The sequence below is a fragment of the Rhipicephalus microplus genome, chromosome 2 (genome assembly GCF_043290135.1).
Source record: "Rhipicephalus microplus isolate Deutch F79 chromosome 2, USDA_Rmic, whole genome shotgun sequence".
In the NCBI taxonomy this organism is placed as follows: domain Eukaryota; kingdom Metazoa; phylum Arthropoda; class Arachnida; order Ixodida; family Ixodidae; genus Rhipicephalus; species Rhipicephalus microplus.
The window spans coordinates 31743773-31768664 of NC_134701.1; the positions used below are offsets into that span (position 1 = coordinate 31743773).

The 24892-nt window shown below is 47.1% G+C and overlaps 1 protein-coding gene across 1 annotated transcript in view; it reads right to left on the reverse strand.

Moving 5' to 3' along the window:
- The window catches only part of smo (smoothened, frizzled class receptor), a 206322-nt gene that overhangs the window by 160169 nt on the left and 21261 nt on the right, over positions 1–24892 (reverse strand). The window contains exon 3 of the mRNA XM_037420254.2: positions 16554–16763. Coding sequence (XP_037276151.2) covers positions 16554–16763 — 210 coding nt within the window. The remainder of the gene's footprint in view (positions 1–16553; positions 16764–24892) is intronic.

The window sequence follows — 24892 nt, forward strand, 5'->3', positions numbered from 1 at the left end:
GCAGTCTCATGATGTCTCGAGATAAAGCGTGGCAGCGACAGCGCGCTTCGAGCAACACAGCCTCCCTACACCCAGAGGGAAACGATGAGTTCGATACCGTGACTCCGTATTACTTTTTTCAACCCTCGCTACTGAACCTGGAAAGCGAGGGGCGCATGTGTAACATGGCGTAGCTACTTCTGAGTGCATTTTTCGACACCAGGGCAGTCCGTGATGGGCCCACTACTAAGTGAGTGAGTGAACAACTTTATTCACTTCTTGCGGGTTACCGGGCTGGGTTCCCACAGGAGCTGGTTGAGAGACCATGTCTCTTAGCAGCTTCTTTGGCCTGCTGGATCGCCCAGAGTTGATTACCTAGTTCTGAGCTGAGCAGCACGGTACGCCAACGCTCCCGTAGGTCCTCATTGGAGGCCGCGTCTCTGGTTTTGCCAATTACTGCTGGACACGCCCAGAGAATATGCGCTAATGTGCCCCTATTACTACAATACTTGCACGAATTGGTGATATATAAGTCGGGGTAAATGTGTTTCATAATTATGGGATTAGTGTAGGTGCCTGTTTGTAATTGCCGCCACTGAACACACTGGGCCCGGTTGAGCTTGGGGTGAGGCAGAGAGTATTCCCGTCATTGAAGTTTATATTGTTAGATAATGTTGTTGAATTTGGTAAGTCTATCCTCCCACTCCCACTCCTCCACAAGAGAGTCCGTACGGGTGGTGTCAACCACTGACGTAGCCCGGAACGTGAGACCTCGAGCCACGTCGTGCGCCACCTCGTTAAGATTGACCTCCGTGTGGTCGAGGTGTGTGTGGGCGGGAAATCAGAGAATGCACACAATTTGGTCGTCAGAGCGGGCTTTGCCTTTTGTAAGGACTTTCAGCGCCACTGGAGAAATCCTACCATTTGCGAAATTTCGGACTGCTGTTTCTGAATCACTGATAATATACTGGGCATCGGTATTAGCTATGGCGAGCGCGATAGCGACCTCCTCTGCTGTATCCACGTGATTTGTATTGATTGAAGCGCTGGTTATGCAATTGTGCGTATGGTCTACAACAGCAGAAACAAAACGGCGATAGTTTCGATAGCGCGCTTCATCAACGAAGACCGCCTCCTTATTGCTTCCATAAGTTCGGAGCATAATTTTGGCTCTACTGATTCTTCTACCTTTGTTGTCATCAGGGTGCATGTTCTTTGGCAATGGTGGTATCATGAGTTTAGTGCGGATTTCGCATGGTATGTCGCATTTCATACCATGCTGTGCGTGATAAGAAATGCCGAGACTGTCGAGAATTTGGCGACCTGGTTTCGTATTGCTCAAGCGCTCACTGCGAGATCTGTTGCGCTTCAATTATTTCTTCAACAGAGTTATGAATGCCTAGTTCAAGAAGGAGTTCCGTGATGGTACTGTGCCGACGCCCTAGCGCCTATTTGTAAAGTCGTCTGATGAGTGCGTTGAGTTTAGCTCTTTCCGCCGTGAACCATCGATGATAGGCAGTGACATAAGTAATATGGCTGAGCACGAAGGAGTGGATAAGCCGGAGAACACTACATTCCTTCATGCCCTGATGTTTATTACTTATTCTTTTAATCAGTCGCTTCGTTTCTGCAACTTTAGCTTTTAATTTGCGGATTGTCTCACCATTTGTGCTTTTACTTACCAAAAGTGCTAAAACCCGTATTTTATCGACTGTCGGTATGACGCGTCCATCAGCTGTCTTCAGGGTAAAGTCTGTGTATGAGCTTGTTGGACTATACTGTTTGGGTGGTCTGCCTCTGAGTTTGGGGCGGTATAGGAGGAGTTCAGACTTCTCCACTGAACACGAAGGCCCTGTTCCGTGTAGGTATTGTTCCACTACGTTTACCGCTTCTTGTAGCCGTTCTTCTATAGAGCCATCGCTGCCATCACATATCCAGAGGGTAATATCGTCAGCATATATGCTGTGATTAAGCCCGGGAATTATGGAAAATTTTGAGGGCAAACCGAGGAGAGCTAAGTTGAATAACATGGGAGATATTGTTATGAGACAATGTCCCACAAAAGCGGTCAGATAGGGGTGGAGAAAGACGAAGTGATTTTGGTGTAGAACACAGCACTCGTTCTCTATCTTGGCTTGCGCGTTGGTGCTGTGTAAATATATCTTCAAGCGCCTAGTTTCGCGCTTATCTTCACGTAATATTTTGGTGGAAGGTACTGGGTTACAACGCACGACGGAGTTACGCAGCGGACGCCTAGTCACTGCTTCCGACATGTCCACCAGAAGCAACGCTTCGTCAACTGCCGCGCCCAATGCATCAACGGCGCCGACCTCACCTGTTTTTCTCGTGGCCGCTCCACCCCACGATCCCGGCAACTTTTCGGGAACGGAAGGCGAGGACGTGGATGAGTGGCTTAAACTCTACGAGCTCGACAACGAAAACCACAGGTGGGACCCAACCTTGATGCTGGCAAACATCATATTTTATTTCCAAGGAACGGCCAAGGCATGATTTAATAACAATGTGGACGCGATCACGAGCTGGGACGTATGCAAGACCAAGTTACGCGAGTTGTTTGGTCAATCTGCCCGCTGCAAGCAGGCCGCTAGGAAAGAACTTGGCACACATGTTCAGACGTCCTCGAAGTCCTACCTGGCGTATATACAAGATGTGCTGACCTTTTGCCGTAAAATTGACCGAATCATGGCTGAAGCAGACAAGGTAGCACACCTGCTCAAGGGCATCGCAGACAATGCATTTAACCTCCTTGCATGCAGAGGCTGTTCTACCGTGCAAGATGTTATCTCAGAGTGCCAACGCTTTCAAGAGGCTAAAAGCCGTCGCATTGCCCACCACTTTACGCGCCTTCCCAACACTGCCGCGACGTCAACTTGCGAGGATCTTCGTATAGCGACCCAGCCCAATTCACACTCCGGTGACATCACGAGAATCGTACGCCGCGAAATCGAGGCCATATCACTCGCACCTTTGAGAGCACAAGCACTGAGTGATCCTCATCCGACCATTTCGCTAATACAGACCGTTGTTCGCCAAGAACTGGCCAACGCAGGTATTCACGCGGTCTGTTCTGTGCACCGTCCCAACGTTGTCAGTTCGTCTACCTCCAGCCACACACACAGCATTATCGCCACCCTGCTCCACGTAACCGTGACCGAAATGCGTGGAGGACGCCTGACGACAGGCCGATTTGCTTTCGATGTGAATGAGTGGGACATATTTCCCGCCATTGCCGAAACACGTGGACCTCACCGTATCGGGCAAACTCAACCTTCTACAACCTCCACTCACCAGCCCATCTCTATGGCCAGGAACTACCACGGCGTGAGGGCTCAGCTAATTACGACCCGACCACTACGACCACTGCCCAGTACAGTCGCTCACCTTCACCTTGACGTAGATTTTCCCGGTCTCCGCCGCCGCCCCGTTCCCCTTCCCCATCCTCTGCCCGGCGGTTTTCTTCGTAAAACTAACGGCTACAGCTCCTGGAAGTGACACTGCTGATACGACTTGCTCTCAAATTCCTCTGTTGACGCTGCCGACCAATCAGAACCTGATCGACGTTGAAGTGGACGGTTTATCTGTTAAAGCCTTGGTGGACACTGGCGCCCATATTTCTGTGATGAGCTTGCACATTCGTGACCGCTTAAAGAAACTCCTTACTCCAGCCCCTTCATGCAGTGTTCATGTTGCTGATAGTGGTACGGCTTCTGTTATTGGCGTCTGTGCTGCACGCGTCACTATTGCTGACCGACAAACTTCAGTTCTCTTCACTGTTATATTTCACTGCCCCAATGATGTAATCCTCGGTCTTGGCTTTTTGTCCACTGCTTCCGCCCTCATCGACTGCTCAGCTGGTACTGTGCAACTTGACCTACCGTGTCCGATTGATCCGGCCAGTCCACCCCAAGATCGTATGTGCTCTGCTGAGCATGTCCGTTTGTCACCGGAAACTGTGACCTGCATCACCGTGATGCCCTCACCACCTGTATCCGATGACGACTATGTGCTCGTGCCCATTACATCCATTCTTTTGACTCACAGTGTTACCTTGCCACACACTGTTATTCAGCTACGTGCAAACCGCGCCTTGATTTCTGTGCTCAACATTGCTCTGTGTCCACAAGTGCTCCCGCGTGGAATTGCCCTCGCCATGCTGACTCCCTCTGACGAATGCATCATCTCAGCTCTGTCTTCGAATGATGCTGGACACTGTAGCTACACGCATGCTCGATCTTCGCAAGCAAGTCCGTCTGCTGACGTTCAAAAAAATGATCGCGTCAGACCTTTTGCCGCATCAAGCCGACGCACTCCTTCACGTCCTTGAGTCATACTGGGACGTATTTGACTTTTGTGATCGTTTGCTAGGTCAAACCACTGCTGTAAAGCACCGCATTGACACCGGCGATGCCTCCCCTGTCCATAGACGTCCATACCTCGTATCTCCAACCAAGCGTCACATAATTCAAGCAGAAGTCGACAAAATGCTCGCCAGAGACATAATTGAGCCATCATGTAGTCCATGGGCTTCCCCTGTAGTTCTTCTCAAAAAGAAAAACAACACTTGGCGATTCTGTGTTGATTACTGACATCTGAACAAGATTACTAAAAAGGACGTCTACCCGCTACCGCGCATAGACGACGCCCTGGATTGTTTTCAAGGCGCTATTTTTCGTCCATTGATCTAAGATCAGGGTACTGGCAAATTGATGTCGACGACGTAGACTGCGAAAAGACCTCTTTTGTCACGCCCGATAGTCTTTACCAGTTTAAGGTCATGCCTTTCGGGTTATGCAACGCTCCGGCCACCTTCGAGCAGATGATAGACTCTCTTTTGCGTGGGTTCAAATGGTCAATTTGTCTATGTTACCTTGACGAAGTTATTGTGTTTTCCCCGACCTATGAGACCCACATTGACCGCTTATCCTCAATACTGGCTGTTTTTCGCAATGCCGGTCTCCAACTGAACTCGTCAAAGTGCCACTTCGGACGCCAGCAACTAACCATGCTGGGCCACCTTGTCAACTCCTCTGGTGTACGCCCGGATCCCGATAAAGTGCGAGCCGTGCGGAACTTCCCCATTCCGACCTACACCAAGGAAGTCCGCAGCTTTCTTGGTGTGTGCTCGTACTTTCGACGTTTTGTGAACTACTATGCGGAAGTAGCCCGTCCTCTCACGAACTTACTGAGAAAAGATGTCTCATTTACACAGGGTGCTGCGCAGGCTACGACGTTCTCTACAATTATTTCATTGCTAACAGAACCACCTGTTCTGGCCCATTTTGACAATGCCGCCCCTACAGAAGTCGGCACCGATGCGCCCACGTTATCGCCTACGCCAGCCGTCTCCTCTCGCAGGCAGAACAGAATTACTCAATCACCGAAAGGGAATGCCTTGCTCTCGTTTGGGCAGTAGCGAAATTTCAGCCCTATTTACACGATCGATGATTTACCGTCACAACCGATCACCACGCACTTTGCTGGCTCGCATCCTTGAAGGACCCCACTGGACGCCTTGATTGATTGATTTGTGGTGTTTAACGTCCCAAAACCACCATATGATTATGAGAGACGCCGTAGAGGAGGGCTCCGGAAATTTTGACCACCTGGGGTTCTTTAACGTGCACCCAAATCTGAGCACCACTGGACGCCTTGGTCGATGGACATTACGACTCCAAGAGTATAACTACTTGGTGTCCTACAAATCTGGCTCCTTACACCATGACGCTGACTGCTTAATTTGGAATCCAGTGGACCCACCTGAGGCATTCGATGAAACGCCATGTGTCCTGTCTCTCTCCGCTTTAAGCAACATCCGCGAGGAACAGCACCGAGACCCTTTCTTACGTAACATCATTGAGAAGATTCATTCTGCGGCACCCTATCCGTCTACTCGACTGTTTGTGCTCAAGAATGGCACATTGTACCGTTACAACGTCCACCCTGACGGAAACGAACTGCTCCTTGTGGTACCTTCCCACCTACGTGTGAGCGTGCTCGGCCAGCTCCACGACGCTCCCACTGCCGGTCACCTCGGACTGTCTCGGACGTATGACCATGTACAGCGTCGATTTTACTGGCCCAGTCTTTATCGCTCGGTCCGCAGCTACGTCGCCTCATGCGACCAGTGTCAACGCCGAAAAAAACCTTCAGTGAGCCCTGCTGGGTTCCTTCAACCATTTGACGTTCCCTTTGATCCGTTCTTTCGACTTGGTCTTGACCCCCTAGGCCCTTTCCCTGCGTCCACTTCTGGGAATAAGTGAATAGCTGTCGCGACGAATCACACAACCCAGTACGCCATTGCACGGGCTCTACCAACCACCTGTGCCACGGACGTTGCGGATTTTTCTCCTGCACGACATCATACTTCATCATGACGCACCACGCCAACTCCTCACAGATCGTGGGCGCTATTTCCTTTTCCGAGTTATCAACAACCTGATTCGCTCCTGCGAGACAAAACATAAATTTACGACAGCCTACCACCCGCAAACTAACGGACTGACTGAGCGATTCAACCGGACTTTAACCGATATGCTCGCCATGTACGTATCCTCGACCACCAGGACTGCAACGTTGCATTGCCTTTCGTTACGTTCGCCCATAATTCCTCACGCCACGATGCAGCTGGTTTTTCACCTTTCTATCTCGTGCTTGGCCGTGATCCAACTTTACCATTTGACACCATCTTTCCGAAAGCCGTCGACTCGACGACCGAATACGCTTGCGATGCTATCACCAGAGCTCGAAAAGCACGAGAAGTTGCCCGTCAGCGCCTTTTAGCATCGCAAGATCAGCAGCGGCAGCGTTACAACTCCCATCATCGCCAAGTTTCTTTTACTCCGGGTTCTCTTGTGCTATTGTGGACTCCGACCAGGCGCGTTGGACTTTCTGAAAACTGCTTTCCCGCTACCTGAGACCCTACCACGTATTGCGCCAGGTGACAGATGTGACCTACGAGATAGCCCCGCTCCAGTCTTCCTCCTCCTCCTCCTCTTCACTGTCTACAGACATTGTTCATGTATCTCGCCTTAAGCATTACCACTCGGCAACATCATAGAAAGCACCGAGACGGTGCTTCAGCACTTGGGGGTTATGTTATGAGACCATGTCCCACAAAAAGCGGTTAGATAGGCGTGGAGAAAGACGACGTGATTTTGGTGTAGAAAACAGCACTCGTTCTTCATCTTGGCTTGCGCATTGGCGCTGTGTAAATATATCTTCAAGAGCCTAGTTTCGCGCGTATCTTCACGTAACAATATCACGGAGCCTGGTGGAGTTCCTGCACTTCCTATGGGTATCTCAGATGATGTGGGTGCGCCCACTTTGACTACAACTTGTCGGTCTGTTAGGAAGTCGCGAATATAGTTATACGTTCGAGTTCCGAGATTTAAGGCACTAACCTGTTGGAGTATTGTACTGTGTGTAACGTTATCGAATGCTTTCTTAAGATCTAAACCTAGTATTGCTTTGGTTAAGCGGGTCGTGGTGTCTATGATTTGGTGCTTAATTGAAGCATAGTATCCTGGCATGAAAGGTGCCCTAGGAAACCTAACATAGTGCCTGGAAGCACGTCATTGTCTTCAAGCTAATCTGTTAGTCGAGCTAAGAAGGCGTGCTCCATGGCGTGCTCGCGCCATTCCGTTCGATGGCTGCGAGGAGGTCCACGACTCTACTGCTATCATTCTTTAGTTAAAGTGCTCATTTTGCTGTTGTATTAATTGAGTAAGCGTATCTACACGATCGATGAGTGTAGGTATGAGGCGAGACGTTGTGGTCATCCACGCACTGAATTTTTCAGCTGATTTCATCAGGTCAACAAGAGTGGCATTACTGATAGTAGTGCGTGTAGGTCCGTCCTGATTATTCGAAGTTTCCATTTTGCGTTTAGGGGGCGGGGGGGTTGCCTCCTTCTCCATTTGTGCCAGAGGTGTTTCAGGCATAATTTTTGGGGGGGTATTTACTGGGTGTTGTTCTGAGTTCTTAAATTTACGAAGCTCCTCTTTAAGCATGTGGTTTTCCTCGCTTAAAGCATTCATTTTATGATATCATTGACTAAGCATTTGTTTGAGTAGAACTATCTCTGACTCTAACTTTTTCGATGAGTTTTAAGATGTGGCCTCCTCAGACCTATGCTGCGTTTCCGCGACCACGTCTGCCCACCTCAATTCGTGTGATCCTGGTGTTCGGCTCCATGACCTGGATCCGGACCTTGAATGGGTGCGGGATTCGGGCCGGCCCCGGCCTCCTTGTGGTCGAGGAGGAAGAGTGTCCTGCTTATTTGCGTCGTTGCCGCTGGCTGTAGGTTTAGGCGAAACTTGTTTGCGCTCCCAGCGGCGACGTGTCACGATGTAAGGGGTCTTGTAGCGTGCCCTGCAGGTCCTGTTGGCTGTCTGGTGGTTGCTTCCACAGAGTTGACACGTAGGTGCACACTGGTAGTCTTCTGGGGGGCTCGGCGCCCCGCATCCTCGACATTTACGATCTTGGGGATTCGGACACACATCCGTGCGGTGTCTCAGTCTGCCGCAGTGATAACATGTATCGACTTGTTTTCGGGTATAGGGTGCATCGCAGTAGAGCTCCACTGTAGCGAACGTACGTCGGTACCCTGAATCCCTCGAACAGCACGATCACTGCCGTTGTGTTACTCAGCCTATTAGCAGCCAATGCCGTGGGATTTCTGAGTGCGACAACGCTGGCGGTGATGTTGCGGGCGCTATCTTCCAGGGGGATGTCGCGTATTACGCCTTTGGAAGTATAGTCCGGCGCCGCCTCGTAGGCACTGGTGTCATACATGTTCTTGGCGACCATGATGCGGGTTATACGTTGATATTTATCAGCATGTGCCTCGATGGGTGTACTCATGACAATGATATTTTGTTGTAGATTAGGGCAAACCATGTTCTCATCTTGAGCTTTTTTCGGGATTGCTGCTGCTTGGTAGACGCTGGTCGCTATGCGGACAGCTTCATGATCAGCGATGCGGAGGCCCCCTCTTGGGCGTATAATTATCTTTTAGTCACCTCGATGTAAATGTCGCATGCGACTTGCTGTGATGAGTTGTCGTAGACGCTGCTAGCCTTTTTTCTTGTTGTAGTTGCCATCTGCAGTCTCCACGCGGAAAGCCAACACTTGCCCGTGATTTGACTTCTATGAGCCTACTGTCCGCCACCCTGCGTTTTCTTCGAGATCATCACTCGAGACCTCGTCACCATCCACGGTGACTTCCATCTTGTTAGAAAAATGAAGAGTTTCAGGCGCGTCGACCGGTGCTTCCTTGCTACCACCTATCTGCTCAGCCGTGTTTATCGCAGCGGCAGCGGTGGCAGCCGTGCATGTGCGCGTCCCAGCTCTCGATCCGCAGGCCCTGATGTTTAAATGGCCGTGCAGTAGAGAAAACTTGACTTCCCACCTTGATAGCAGTGTCAGATGAGTCCTGGTGTCGAGCTGGATCTTGTGGTACCAAATACTTGTGGTTATTCGGTGATCTTCAATCGCCCACTGTATCCCCACCACTAATGCTGTGCGTATTAAAATAGAATTGCGGCTGCTCCAACCAGGAGGCATGCTTTTATTAATGAGATGACATTGGGACCCTAACACTGATGAGTTTAAAAGGGCAGTGCTTTTTAGGGACATTTACCACAAAAGCAAATACAAATGCGGATATACTCGTGGAAGATCCATAAATAAATATATTTGAGAAAAAGTGCCAATGTGTTTCCATAATTCACACGCTTTTACGTGGATGCAAAGCATGAGAAAATGAATTCAATAGTGTTCCTTACAATGTCAAATGCCACTACAACTGAATTGACAGGGTATGAACACAATTTTATTGAAGTGAGAATACCGTTGTAGTGAAATAAAAAAAAATGGCAGCATGTCCACGGAGTGAATGATGGAGAGTGGGGCGAAGCATTCATCCGTCCATGCGTCCGTCTGTGTGACCGTCCATGCGTCCATCCGCCCGCCTGTGCGTGCGTCTGTTCGTGCGTCTGTCCCTGCTATCGTCCATGCATCCGCCCCTGCATCCGTTCATGCGTCCGTCCATACATCTGTCTGTGTGTCCGTTCGTCCATCTATTCAACACTCCAAGTACCACCATCTCGCATCTTTTCATCATATATTCCCCATATAGAAGCACCGCCATCCAGCGAACATTCTAAGTACTAAACGAGAGGTGGCACATGCACACTTTCTTACGGCTTGTGCTTCGGATCTACTTCCCACCTTTAACCACCTCGAGTTCATGGTATATACTAGTTCACTGTATTCATAACACTGCGGCTCAACGCTCGCTAAACCTTTTTAAAACTAAGGAGGTTACACCCTGCGAGTATAGCGTAGCAACCCTTTCTAGTCAGATAGTGCTAAATGTACATGCCAAAGGCTGCTAATGGGGAATGAGAGACAGGAGCTTTCGGCTTTTAGTTAACGCGCACGCTGCGATTTTTTTTTTTTTTTTTTTTGTTCAACAACGTACAGGAAAAATCTCCCACCGGCACCACCTTGGAAGTCAAAATGTAACACTGGTTACACACTACGACAACGACTACAAGGGACGACTGGGTACCGCCATAAGGAGCTTCGCCCTACAACAATATAGCTCACCTAAGCTACCGTGTAAACGCGACTAAAGGTCGAGTGGGAACAAAGATTGACCCCCCCCCCCCAAGTTCATGTTGACGAAAAAGTGCCGAATAACATTTATTTGTGAAATGGGCGCACCCCCCCGATCGTCGAAGCTCCCCTCAACCACCATTGCAACTGTGCCTATTCGTCAGACGAAGCACCACTGTCTTCTGAAGACGAGAGTTTGTCGCTGGCCGTCTCCCACAGTGCGTCATATTCCGTGCCATCCAGCGAGATGCTGATGTAACATTTCTTGAAAGCATTTTCCACCATGCAATCTGGCAAGGAACGCCAGAGGGAAAGCACCCAGCCACAAACATTGTCGCAAGCGGAGGCTTCTGTAGGCGGCCTGTCGGTGTCTTTGGGTTGTCCCCAGACATCCACTTTTGGTACTCAAGCCGCACTCGGTCCTTGAACAGCTTGTTTAGCTTAACGTCGAGCAGCTGGAGGGAGGACGTCATACCACCTGGTACAACGGTGAGGTCTGTTTCCCATCACCAAGTGAGCGTTTCACAGCGTTGGTTAAGTGACTAAGAAACGCATCTAACACCAGCATGCTGCAAAGACGCAGCAGCGCAGCTGGACGACGGTTCCACACTACTTGTATCCATTCGAACATCATGGCCTCGTCAATATATCCCTTTTTGCTGATGCGAACGACAACACAGGATGGGAACCCTTCCTTCGGCATTGTCTTACGTTTGAAAATAATGAAGCGTGGAAGCTTTCTACCATCTGCCGTGCATGCCAGCATGACTGTGAACGAGCATGACAGTGTTCGTTGCTAATGAACAACAGCTTCACATCCTTGGCTCCACGCTGCGTGATCGTGGTCAACGAAGGCATGCCAAACCACACGAGGGTCTCATCGGCATTGCCAATCTGCCCCATCATGTAGTTGTTCTGCTCCTAAGCCAGTTCACGAAACGCTGAAAGTTTATAAGGTTGTCCTCGAACTCCTCCAGCAACTTCTCACAGATGGATGTGTGCCGCCGGAAAACAAATCCTTTGCGTCTCATGAATTGATGCACCCAAAAGTTTGGCACACGAAACTCTTCTCTCATGAGCCCAGCTTCTCGAGCGAGTTCCACGGCTTTCTTGGTATCCACGGTCATTGGCAGCAAGCGCGCACGAACTTCCCGCACAAAGTCTGCTAGTGTATCTTCCAGCTGCGGATGAACCGCACTTCGCCCACGAAACAACAACGTTTTCCGAGGATTGCACACCTGCAGCTTCGCTTTCTGCGCCCTTCAATAGTGCACGTTTTTTTGCGATATACAAATGCAGTGCTGAGCAGCCATATTCCTGTCCGCTTCTGCGAACTTAACAACATCTAGTTTAACCGCAGCTGAGTACTGCCTCCTCGTACCGCTACTCATATTCAGGGCACGAATAAAAAAAAAACGACCACTAAAGATGCAATGCAATGTCAAGCGGAGCGAAACCTCAGAACAGATTGGAAGCAAATCATGAATTCAAAGAAAACAGACAAAGAGAGAGAGAGAGAAAAAAACAGCCTGCTATTGGATTTGAATGCGGATATGGCCGTCCCCGGCTTCTCGCAGACATGCAATCTACATGCTGCCAGATAGCGGCACACTGTCAGCTAGACACCGCTATATAAGACGAGGGGCGACTTTAGCTCGTTGTTTTATTAAAATTATCTCGACTTGTATTGCTGTTTATACGTTAGCAAAACATGAACTTTTATTCTCAAAGTTGAAAAAGTGTTGGCTGCTTCCTTCTCTTCCCGTGTCATGATGCATTTCTCACAGATGCAAAGTGATACATCTTCAAAAGCACACTGGAACAACAGCTTTTATGAACAAGCTGAGTCAAGCAGTTGTACTAACTTATGAACACTAGCAGCTGCCAGCCATCACAAAACACACTCATACCTCATTATCACAAAGTTCCATCTTTCACGAAATCTTAACACTATATCTATTGCAAAACTATTCCTCATTTACTTTGTAATGACATATCATTATATTTGTTATATATAACATTTCGTTATATTCAGGTTCATTATAACCTGAATATAAATATATATGATATATAATATATATGATATATATATATCATTATAACCTGAACCTGAATATAACATTTCGTTATATTCAGGTTCATTATAACGAGGTTTGAGTATCTGACAATGCCGAGATGCAAGCATGGTATTGTGAAGCGATGACTTATGCCCTACTGTATGCTACCCTTGTCATCCACTAGTCACGGCAGGCTGATTTTGTTGATAACGCGGACAAACAGTCACTTTGACCAGTGACCACACTGGCCAAGAGCAAATGGAACGAAAAGCACTGGCATCGTAAAAGGCATTGTTCTGAGAAAGCACCCGGAAGCAACATGGAGAACTGAGCCAGTGAGCTCCAGCTTCGACTTGTCGGCGGCTAAGAAGCAAGTCAGTGGCAAAAGTAGGGTAGTTTCATTGCCATCGCTATTGAGCAACAGCAGCCCCCGTGCTCAGTAAACAGCGACACCATGGTACAGTGGTGATTTCTGCTGGTGTCAACATGCGATTCAGACTTCGTAGATACATTTTTATGTTCTAAAAGTGCATGGAAATGTTCAAGATTGTGTTTACTGAACGGCATTAAGGGGGGACATGGTTCTTAGGGCTCTCTCATTTATTTTTAAACCAAGTGTGACAAAAGTTGTCACGTTTACTTAGTTTGTTCTCTGGATTCGAAAAATGTAGTTATTTTTTCTGTAGCTTCATTAGTTAATGAAATAATCAAGATAACAATTTCTATTGTTCTTATCATAATAGAAAAATAACCACCTGTCAAAAATTTTAAATAACATAGGGATTGACAGTAGAAAGCATAAGACATGCAACATAAGAAGCACTTTTTTGAATGGGTCATTATTTCTTACTTTACAGTACACTAAACTTAACAGCCCTGAATGTGGCCATTGTGTGGTCACACAAAAGACTAGTTTGAAAAACTTGCATCAAGAGATATCAAAATCTGCTTCCTATGTTGTGTGCTCCAAACATATAGCTTCATGCTGCAAAATAAAATATTCTGCTATCTGTAATAGTTTCAGAAATATTGCAGTAATTTTCATGCAGGGTGTACAAAACTGCAATTTTGAGAAAATGAAGAAAACAAAGAATTCTAACATTTTTAACTGTAAAAATGTATGCACTTGTAATTACATCGTCATGGACATATAAACGAATGCTAGAAAGACTAAGAAGTGCAATGCTGCAAGCTGATCGAAAATTGAACTAGTACTTCTCGAATTACAGCACAGTAAAGTTCATTGCATATAACGAAATACAAAAATTTTTAAATTAAAATAAAAAAAAATGAAGCTACCATTAAAGATAGGCTCCCAGCATTGTTTTTTGTGCACATTTAGCTACGTTGTGCAAAAACAATTACAGCTCTAGCTGTCCTAGGTCCACTTTTACCGAACAAGCAAAAGAAAGTGGTCAAAATCTGTGCTTCGAGAATAATCCTGTTAAAACTTAATTTCGCCGTTCCAAGAAAAAAATATCATGGCACACATAATTTTAGTCAGTTAATATGCACCGGGAATGTAATAGGACTGATTGTTTGTACGAGCGTGTCGTTTCTTCTAGTCCTGTAGCAAGTTGTCGCCGTGTGCTCGTCTGCCGCGAGGCCGCTTATCAGTTCGGTGACTGTACTGAGGGCGATGTGCGACAAATGTGCGTGCGTCATCCACGATCCGCCGAATAACGCGGCGATGTTTTCCGGCTTGTCCAGAATAAGTTACCCGTAAGTGTCGCGAACCAAAGTTGCTCCCTCGCTCATCAATTTCGAGGCTACACAAGTGCCAAGGTGTTAGTTTCCTTTTCACGTAAGACTTTCGAGCGGAGATTGCGAGTGGAGATTGCGACAACATTGCGAACACGTCATTAAAAGCAGTCTACCTGTTGCCAGTAGCCTCCATTGCGAGGGCCGCGAGCATGTTCACTGCGAACTGATTGACTTTCTGTTCTTGGTCGACGCGCCGCGTACTCCACTCTGACGACCCCTAGCACAGTTCAAGGTCCTTTCGTCAGGAGGGGGGAACCACAACATCGGCGGGTTCAGCAATAAGACTGCACTTCCGTTCCGTCACTACAAAGATTGATATCTCTGGTAGCTTCACTTCTGCTTTTTACTTGCCGTCCTCTAACTGATGAGGCTGCAAAACATAGCCGTTCTTAGTAACGTTGTCGGCAATCAACGGGCTCGTACGTGAGTTAAGCCTACACTGGTGACTCGGCGACCGCCGTTGACCGCGTCGAGTTCGTTATCCCCGTTGTCCTGAGCCATAGCGGGGATCTTTTTGAAGTTCACAACGAACGAACCACCGCCACACCCGCTTCACAAATTACTGTAGCACGGAACTTCTTTACTGCCGCAAGCAGTCAGTAGCATCATTACAAAATGGCGCATGTCCGTGCGCGTCACGATGATGAAGCAGACGGAAAGCGCCCCTTGGCCAATCGGATGCCTAAATTTGGTCACGTGCCCCAAACAGCCAATTGAATAGCGCGTTAGTGCTTCTCGATGACACGTTTCTGCTAAAACACTAATGAGCAAGGTGAGCCAGCGGTGGCGGGAAATTGAAGATTAAGAACGACCCTTCCAAACGAGACCAGGATGAACACGATAGCTCGTGTGTAACGACAACAGTTCGGCGTGGAAAAAGCACGATTTTAGCGTCAATGTGCGCTCACATTCATCTCACAGGGATATTATAAATTGATTTTGCGCCAGAAATAATGACGCGAGAAGCTAGAAACTTCTCAGATAAGTGCAAAAAAAAGACGCAGATTTCGAAAATGTCAGCTTCGAAAAGTCAATTTTTTTGCGATTTTTGGCCTTCTAAGACCAGTGTCCCCCCTTAAATATGTGAGCCGGGAATTTCATAGTCCAATTTCGTTGAAGTGGAACAGCAGGAAAAAAATGTTAGTTGGGCTTAAATATTTTTGCATTGACTCTTATGGACAGCTGATGGGGAATTGAGAATTTTTCGTTGTACCAGGAAATTCGTTGAAGTTGGCGTTCATCTTAGATGGGGTTCAACTGCATCTATTCCTATGGAGTTTCCAGATTTCACGCCACTATCTCCAAAAATAAATGTGACACACATTCTGGCAGCATGTGGGAAGCTGTTAGTGAAAAGGTTGCCTTAACTACATGTCATATGACTTTGAAATTACCTATCAGCAACGCTTATAGAATGGATGACGTCTATCGATGAAGCTGCCCCACTTGCTCGCTATCGATTTGCCTAGACATCTGGAACCACATGCGGAAAGCGCGTTTTGCTGTTGAGCTGACTAACATAGCAGAAGCTGACTAACATAGCAGAAGCTGCATCGGAATCGTGCATAGCATCGTGAATTACAAGGCACACACACGACCGCTGTTTATTCAGCGAATAATTCTTGGTGCGTGTTTGTAACTTTGGCATAGAACAAGCTGCACATGTTTCGGCACGTTGAAGTGGCTGGCTATTTTTATTGCATGTGATAGACGCTCCCAAACCCTAGACTTTGATGCAGTTCGGCACAATTTCTCCTGACATTATCAGGATTGCAGAGTAAATCTGATTCGGCGCACTTTAGCACAGGAGTGGAACCACTGCCTCATGCATGATTTGGTGTGCTGCAATGCATGCTGGAGTATTTTTAAACTGACATAAAATTCCTACCCGAGACCGATGAGAAGTGAGCAGTTTATCTCGGTAACGAAAGAGTGAAGTAGTATATTTGAAGTAGTATTTCACAGATAGCTTCACCTATTGCCTGGGCATGCCCTTACCCCCATTATGCGCCTCTGCAGTTAATAGACGCGTGGTGTCTTGAGCCATCTCTTGTCTTCCTCTAGGTGAGTTGGAGGTTAACCAGGATAATGCAAACCATCCTCTAGACTCACCACTGCAAACAGGCAGGCCACTGTGGCGAGAGCAACGATGACACCAACAAAGGTGCGCATGCTGGTCCGCTCGTCCTCGGTGAGCAGCGGGTGTCGGCAGCCAATGCCACAGCCTTCCACCTCAGGGTACCAGCTGGTCTCCCGCGGTGTCCCCACCAGAGGCTCCAAGCATCGGCTCGTCGTGTTGAACTTGATCTCGCGCATGGTGTCCTGAGAGTACACGTTTTTCCGTCAGTCAGACCTAACCACGCTCACACACAGCGGCCTAAATTGCTCCATTGGTCCTAACATTCTCCAATTACTGCTGTATTACATCAGCAAATTTAATCCTATGCATCTCACTTTACCAACTGTGGCTGGAGTTCAACTCTACAGCGGAGTAGGATAAGGTGTGAACACTGATGTGATTGGCCGAACCCATTTCCAAGAAGGCTTTCAGAGCAACTAAAAGTGCATTTAGTATCAGGAAAAAGGCTTTTCAAGCAGCAAAATCGCTTTCCAAAATAGAAAAAAAAAAGAAACTTTTTTGAAGCAACTGAAAGTGTATTTTAGAGCAGAGAAAGGGCTTTTGTAGTGACTAAGGGCTCCAAAAGTCCTAAGCACCAAGTCATCATCATCAGCCTGACTACGTCCACTGCAGGACAAAGGCCTCTTTCATGTTCCGCCAGTTAACCCGGTCCTGTGCTTGCTGCTGCCAATTTAAACCCGCAAACTTCTTAATCTCATCTGCCCACCTAACCTTCTGTCTCCCCCTAACCCGCTTCCCTTCTCTGGGAATCCAGTCAGTTACCCCCTCAATGACCAGCGGTTATCCTGTCTACGCGCTACATGCCCTGCCCATGTCCATTTCTTCTTCTTGATTTCAGCTATGATATCCTTAACCCCCGTTTGTTCCCTAATCCACTCTGCTCTCTTCTTGTCTCTTAAGGTTACACCTACCATTTTTCTTTCCATTGCTCGCTGCGTCGTCCTCAATTTAAGCTGAACCCTCTTTGTAAGTCTCCAGGTTTCTGCTCCGTAGCTAAGTACCGGCAAGATACAGCTGTTATATACCTTCCTCTTGAGGGATAGTGGCAATCTACCTGTCATAATTTGAGAGTGCTTGCCGAATGTGCTCCACCCCATTCTTATTCTTCTAGTTACTTCAATCTCGTGGTTCGGCTCTGCGGTTACTACCTGCCCTAAGTAGACATAGTCTTTTACAACTTCAAGTGCACTATTACCTATCTCGAAGCGCTGCTCCTTGCCGAGGTTGTTGTACATTACTTTAGTTTTCTGCAGATTAATTTTAAGACCCACCTTTCTGCTCTCCTTGTCTAACTCCATAATCATGAGTTGCAATTCGTCCCCCGAGTTACTCAGCAATGCAATGTCATCGGCGAAGCGCAGGTTACTAAGGTATTCTCCATTGACTTTTATCCCTAACTGTTCCCATTCTAGGCTTCTGAAAACCTCCTGTAAGCATGCGGTAAATAGCATTGGTGAAATTGTGTCCCCCTGCCTTACACCCTTCTTGATTGGTATTCTGTCGCTTTCTTTATGAAGCACTATGGTAGCAGTTGATCCCCTGTAGATTTCTTCCAGAATGTTTATATATACTTCATCTACGCCCTGATTCCGCAGTGTTTGCATGACGGCTGATATTTCTACTGAATCAAACGCCTTCTCATAATCTATGAAGGCTATGTATAGGGGTTGGTTATACTCTGAGCATGTCTCTATTACCTGATTGATAGTATGAATGTGGTCGATTGTTGAGTAGCCTGTTCGAAATCCTGCTGGTTCCTTTGGTTGATTGAATTCTAATGTTTTCTTTACTCTGTTAGCAATTACCTTTGTAAATAGCTTGTACACTACAGAGAGCAAGCAATTCTTCAAGTCCTTGTCATCTCCTTTCTTATGTATTAAGATGATGTTAGCGTTCTTCCAAGACTCTGGTACCCTTCCCGTCAGGAGACACCTCGTAAACAGGGTGGCTAGTTTTTCTAACACAATCTGTCCTCCATCTTTCAGCAGATCTGATGTTACCTGATCCTCACCAGCAGCTTTGCCTCTTTGCATGCTCTCCAAAGCTTTTCTGACTTCTTCTATCCTTACTGGTGGGGTGTCGTCTGGGTTACTGCTAGTTCTTATATTATTAAGGTCGTGGTTGTCTCGGCTACTGTACAGATCTCTGTAAAACTCCTCCGCTATTTTAACTATCCTATCCATATTGGTAGTTATTTTGCCTTCTTTGTCCCTTAGTGCATACATCCTACTTTTGCCTATTCCAAGTTTCCTCTTCACTGCTTTGAAGCTTCCTCCGTTTTTCAGAGCGTGTTCAATTCTCTCCATGTTATACCTTCTCACATCGCATACTTTACGTCTAATAATCAACTTCGAAAGCTCTGCTAGTTCTATTTCGTCTGTTGTACTTGACACTTTCATGGTTTGACGCTTCTTAATTAGGTTCTTCGTTTCCTGGGAAAGCTTGCCAGTGTCCTGTCTAACTACCCTGCCTCCAACTTCCACTGCACACTCCGTAATGATACTCGTCAGATTATCATTCATTGTATCTACGCTAAGGTTGGTTTCCTCACTAAGAGCCGAGTACCTGTTCTGCAGCGACACTCTGAATTCCTGTACTTTCCCTCTCAGTGCTAGCTGATTGATTGGCTTCTTGCGTATCAGTTTCTGTCGTTCCTTCTTCAAGTCTAGGCGAATTCGAGACCGTACCATTCTATGGTCACTGCATCGTACCTTGCCAATCACTTCCACATCCTGCACGATTCCAGGGTGTGCACTCATTATAAAGTCTATTTCGTTCTTATTTTCGCCATTAGGGCTCCTCCATGTCCACTTGCGGTTTTCTCGTTTTCGGTAGAAGGTATTCAAAATCCGTAAATTATTGCGTTCTGCGAATTCTACTAGTAGCTCTCCTCTGGCGTTTCTAGTACCGATGCCATAATCTCCGACTGCCTGGTCTCCAGCCTGCTTCTTCCCTACCTTTGCATTAAAGTCGCCCATCACTATAGTATACTGTGTTTTTACCTTACTCATTGCCGATTCCACGTCTTCATAGAAGCTTTCAACTGAAGCGTCATCATGGCTGGATGTAGGCGCGTAAGCCTGTACTACCTTCATCTTGTATCTTTTATTCAGTTTAATTACGATACCTACCACCCTTTCATTAATGCTATAGTAGTATTCCTCTATGTTGCCAGCTATGTTTCTGTGAATTAGAAACCCCACTCCCAGTTCTCTTCTGTCTGCCAAGCCCCTGTAGCAAAGGACGTGCCCATTCTGTAGCACCGTATAGGCCTCATCTGTCCTCCTAACCTCACTGAGCCCTATTATATCCCATTTAACACCCTCTAGCTCCTCGAATAGTACAGCTAGACTTCCCTCACTAGATAAGGTTCTAGCATTAAACGTTGCCAAGTTCAGGTTCCAATGGCGGCCTGTCCGGATCCAGAGATTCTTAGCACCCTCTGCTGCGTTGCAGATCTGACCGCCGCCGTGGTCAGTTGCTTCGCAGCTGCTGGGGACTGAGGGCCGTGAGTTATTTGACGTAAGCATGTGGGAGGTAGTGGCCAGATACTGCACCAGGGTGGCCAATCCTTCTCTGGTGAGGGAGTGCGTTCTCGGCAGTGTTTGCCGGTGAGGCCGCACCCCAGGCCTCTTAATGCAGTTCCATCAACATGTGGATTTTTTTTTTTTTTTTATCCGGTTGGGAACTGCGCGGTACCGGGATTTGAACCACAGACCTCTTGCATGCGAGGCGGATGTTCTAACCACTACGCCATCGCCCTAGCACCAAGTAGCAAAACTCAATTTGAGAAAACTACAATGGCTAAATGAAGCAGAACTCAGCATCATTACATTCCATGCCGGTCGAGTTTGGACTACTTGCAGTGCAACTGCTTATAGTGAACGACAGGCTATAATGCAGTCGTTTCTTACTCCTGTTTAGTGTTCAATGGAACTCCACAAGTGCGCATATTGCTTATTGCAAAATACCTGAGATGAAAGACCAGTTTATGATCCGACCCAGATAAGCGAGGAAACGACCGTGCCAGTCAACAGAGGTACACCATCTGGGATAAAGCCGTAACGAAGGAGGAGGGTAGAACGTGGAGCGAACTAACGAGAAGTCGAGCAGGGAAAGAAAAAAAAGGATGCATCAAGGGTGTGTGGAGTGATGAAAGGTCCTCTGTACTCTGTTTCAGAAGTTTCCTTCATCACTGTGGAGGCTACAGGCCTCTCAGCCAATAGAAAGGGCGCTTAGCCCCCTCCACTTGAATTCATTCGTGCTGTGTGGCCTGCCCACTGTATTCACGGCGTCTGCTTAACGAATTGTAGTTATTATTACTAGTTTATCAACTTAAAAATGCGGTAAAGCTACTAAACAAAACTACACAGGGAACTTGAAGCGTGAATTTGTTGCTCTGCTGAAGATCAGTAGAGCCTCATGCCGGCAAATAACTTCACTCTGGGGCTGTTTCTCTCCAACACTGTTCGTGGTTTTCGTATGTCTGTTTTTTTGTCGACACGTTCCTCCGCATCTCCCGCTAAAACGCTCCTTTTGTCTCTTTTTTTTGTTTCCGCCGGAGGAGGACTGCATTTCGCTGCACAAGTGTGTGGCTTTCCTACACCCCGCAGCTTTGGTAGTGCTGAACCAAAGTGGTGAAACAGAGTAAAGGCACTAGAGGTGCCTGTGCTCTGACTGCTTGCCGTGCATTCCCTACTCACTCTCGACACCAAACATGTACCCACGTAAAGTGAACGGTACTGCTGTTAGACTTGTTGTCTGGTAAATTTCTACGTCGCTCAAGCAACTTTCATTCCACCATCAATGAACGCGGTATTCCACAAATGTAAAGGCTTTGCGGTGCGGAACTCCGCCTTTGCCACCAGCAGGTGGACTTGACAGCAAGGTAGGCTATGCAGCCTAGTTGTCACAGCTCTTCTCCTAACCATAAACCGAAACTTTTTTTTTTTTTTTGCACTAATACTCTTGGTTGACCTCACAAGTGCAATCCCGTTGGCCTCATGTTGTCCTTCCCAAGTTGGGATGCCAAGTAGCAAATCCCCACACTAGGCCTAATGAGGGCACACCCGTAATTGATCATGGCAGCAGTTTGGTGCTGAGTCAACGAAAAGCATTGCAGTGGTTACGTTCTGAAAGAAGAGAAAACGACTTACCAATTCTGGAAGCACAGACTAGCGTGGTCAAAGAAAACGAGGGCATGCATGTGCAACAATTGATTGGTAGTTGATGGCCGTGCAATGTGAGTAGAAAATCCAAAGCGTGCAGAGATTCTGTTGCCATTCCTTGGGAAAATATAGTGCATAAACAAGAGTTCTGAAAAGTTAGTTGGAAACTTTCTGCAACAGCGTTAACCTTTTCTGCCTTCATTTTATAGGCACAGCAGACTCCCAAATGTTAAATTGCCAGTAAACAACCCCAAAGTCCATAACTTTTTATAAAGAAATTTTTATATGCGCACATTCTTGCTATGTGAAGATGCTGTCCCAAGACTTTAGTGAACATGTGCTATAATAAAGAAATTACATGGTTTAGAGCATCTGTTTCAAATGATTTCATATTTTTGCGTGGCCTCTTCACCCTTCTCCACATAGGGATGGGGAAGGCATAGCCCATCATCATGACCATGCCCACTTTGGCAACGCGACATGTCTGCAATACATCATCAGCACGCAGCCATTGGACCGAGCAGGGCATGAATACGTGTCATAACAATGCAGGGAGGAAGCACGATGCGAGGAGCACTCTTCCCCTAGTAGAAAATAGTGAGACACCTCTTCATCTTGAAGGCAACACTGCTTCTCCCAGCTGTCTTTGAGTCTCCAAAATGGCAGAGAGCAGTACAGAAAAATTAAAATGCGGACTGCACGGTCGAAACTGCATCACCGATGGCCAAGGCACCGTTTAATCGGGCGAAAAACCAATCGACGAGCTCAATGGCACATCAAGTTGCCCATGGGCAAGCGTGCATCACTGTGCGTACAAGGGGGTTTGGTCAGAAAAAAATAGGCATGAGAATAGTTCTTTTTTAAATGAAGGGCCTGCGCGGGGTGCAGCGCTGTAACATGTATTCAGAGAACGTGATCGCCGCAGTCAACTGTACGAATTAGTGACCTTGTTTAAGGGGGTGTAAAACGAAGTCAGAGCCTGTTTTCTGACCCTTCAACCTTTCCGCGTCACTTGCAAATTTAAAAGAATCAAAATTTGCATCCCAGTCTCACGTCTCGATTTTTGGAATGGTGCGGCTGCCTGTCCGTCACTTTTCATGCACGTGAGCCTTTGAAGAATGGTGCCTTGGTTACAATGCGTATATTCGCTCCTCTGCCAACTTGCATTATGTCTATGGTGCACTGATGGATACGTTACCAGTAAAAAGTAACAGCTTTAGTTACAGATCCCTAAGCCCAAAAAGTACCTTGGTTACAGTCACCGGGAAAAAGCAACGTCATTACTTCTCCGTTACCATACAGGCATGGATTACATGGCAAATGAGAATTAGTTTAATAAAAAAATGTATGAAGAGGTATGGAAAGTGCAATGAGTGCAGACAAAGTCCACTGACCATTATTGTTCATATGCTATGTTCCTCAAGGTGTACCAGACCTGTTTGAAGAGTACTTCGTCTGCTCGCAAGTACTTCGTCTGTTCCTCGAGTGGTACGCAAATGAGTTGCAAGTCGTGCGCTATGGATAGACATAGTGTGACGTGGCTTAGCATAATGACAAGACGACTTGGAGTGCGCCAATAGATGACTTTCTTCAGCCTTTGACGGCTTGCAATGCGTAGGCTTGTGCCGATCAGTCGACAAGCTCTATCTAACATGAGTGTAGCCCCCTGGAGGGTGGGCAGCGTGTCCTCGTGGCTACATCCACTTCGGCAGTGTGAAACGATTTCAGCGATACATTATCGGCGCGCAGCCAACGACCGAGCGGGGCATCCTGGACAACAGTGCTGCAAAAACAACACTGAAAACATGCCCGTGCACTTGGCACACCACTGCAAACGCTTCGGTTGTGTGCCCTTCTTCAGCCCACCTAAGTTTCTTAGGAGAGCAAACAGCTTAAGTCAAAGGGAGACAAGTGAGGCGTTGCTGATTAAAAAAAAAAGCAGGTAGCCACTGTGTTAGTGCACCATCAATGGGTATGTGCGAGAAAGAAGCGAAATTTTTGGAAGATAGCCTGTATTCATTTAAGGCGAGACAGCGCTGCCAAGTTTGCTGTACACTAAGGGTTGACACTTGTTATGGGCACTGGCATTTTTTTTACAGATCGGTTCAGTGTAGCTTGCGGCGCATGCCCTGACTCTGTTTTAGCGGCTCAAGATGATTTGCTTCTTTTGACATGTGTCTATTTCTGTTATGAAACTACCTTGTTTAACAGCCTTTACAAATTGGTATGGTATCTCTCAATTAACAACTAAAAGTTGATGCTCCTGTCTGTCAGATCGTTTCCTCGCTTCGTCCTCTTAGCACCGTATCTTTTTTTTTTCCTCGAGCATGAACCAACTAGCTTAGCAACAATACCTGTTGCGGGCTTACACGTGTGCCTCTTCATTCTGTTCATGCTCTTGCACACTGCACAGACGCTGCAGTGTGTGATCTATGCGCTCTTTCACACAGCAGTGTCACATCTCAGCAGCTCTGACCAGTGTATCAAATTACAAGTAATTCCATAGTGTGACTGTGCTAAATTAGCGACTGCGGTCAGGCCAGCTTCTAGTGCTTGCGCTTGATGCTCAGCTCGCCTCTACTCTTTTGAGCAAGCTGAAGTTGAACCATTTCTTCATTGACATCAGCCACAATTACTGCGTGTGCATTAAACGGAAACAAAAAAGTAAGCGCCTCCAGTGAATAGAGAAAGATCCCCTATCTACAAAAACCCACCTATTTTATTCTGGAATCTGCAAAGAATGAAGACCTTTGCTGTGAAACATTAGTGGGCTGTAATGCCATTTCCCAAGATTTCTAGAAAACTCAAACTGGACTACAAGAAGAGGTGCTTCCAGTAGCGGTGAAAACTGTGGTATTTTTTCACGAAATCGAGAAACAAGGTGCTGTGTCAATTTGCAACCACGCTGTGGTTGTACAGAAGGAATACAATGTTCAATGCCACTTATGTCTTGCAATCACGAGACGCTCTAACTGGCAAGGTGCGTGAGCTTGCCATGTCTCCACTGAAAGCCGAGTTGGGAAAACAACAACGTCTGTTCCAAAAGACGACCAGAACAAGCAACGAGACAGTAAGGGCAAGCTTCGTTATTTCCTAGCTTATTGCTAAATTCTCGAAGCCCTTCATTGGAGGCCTCCTCATCA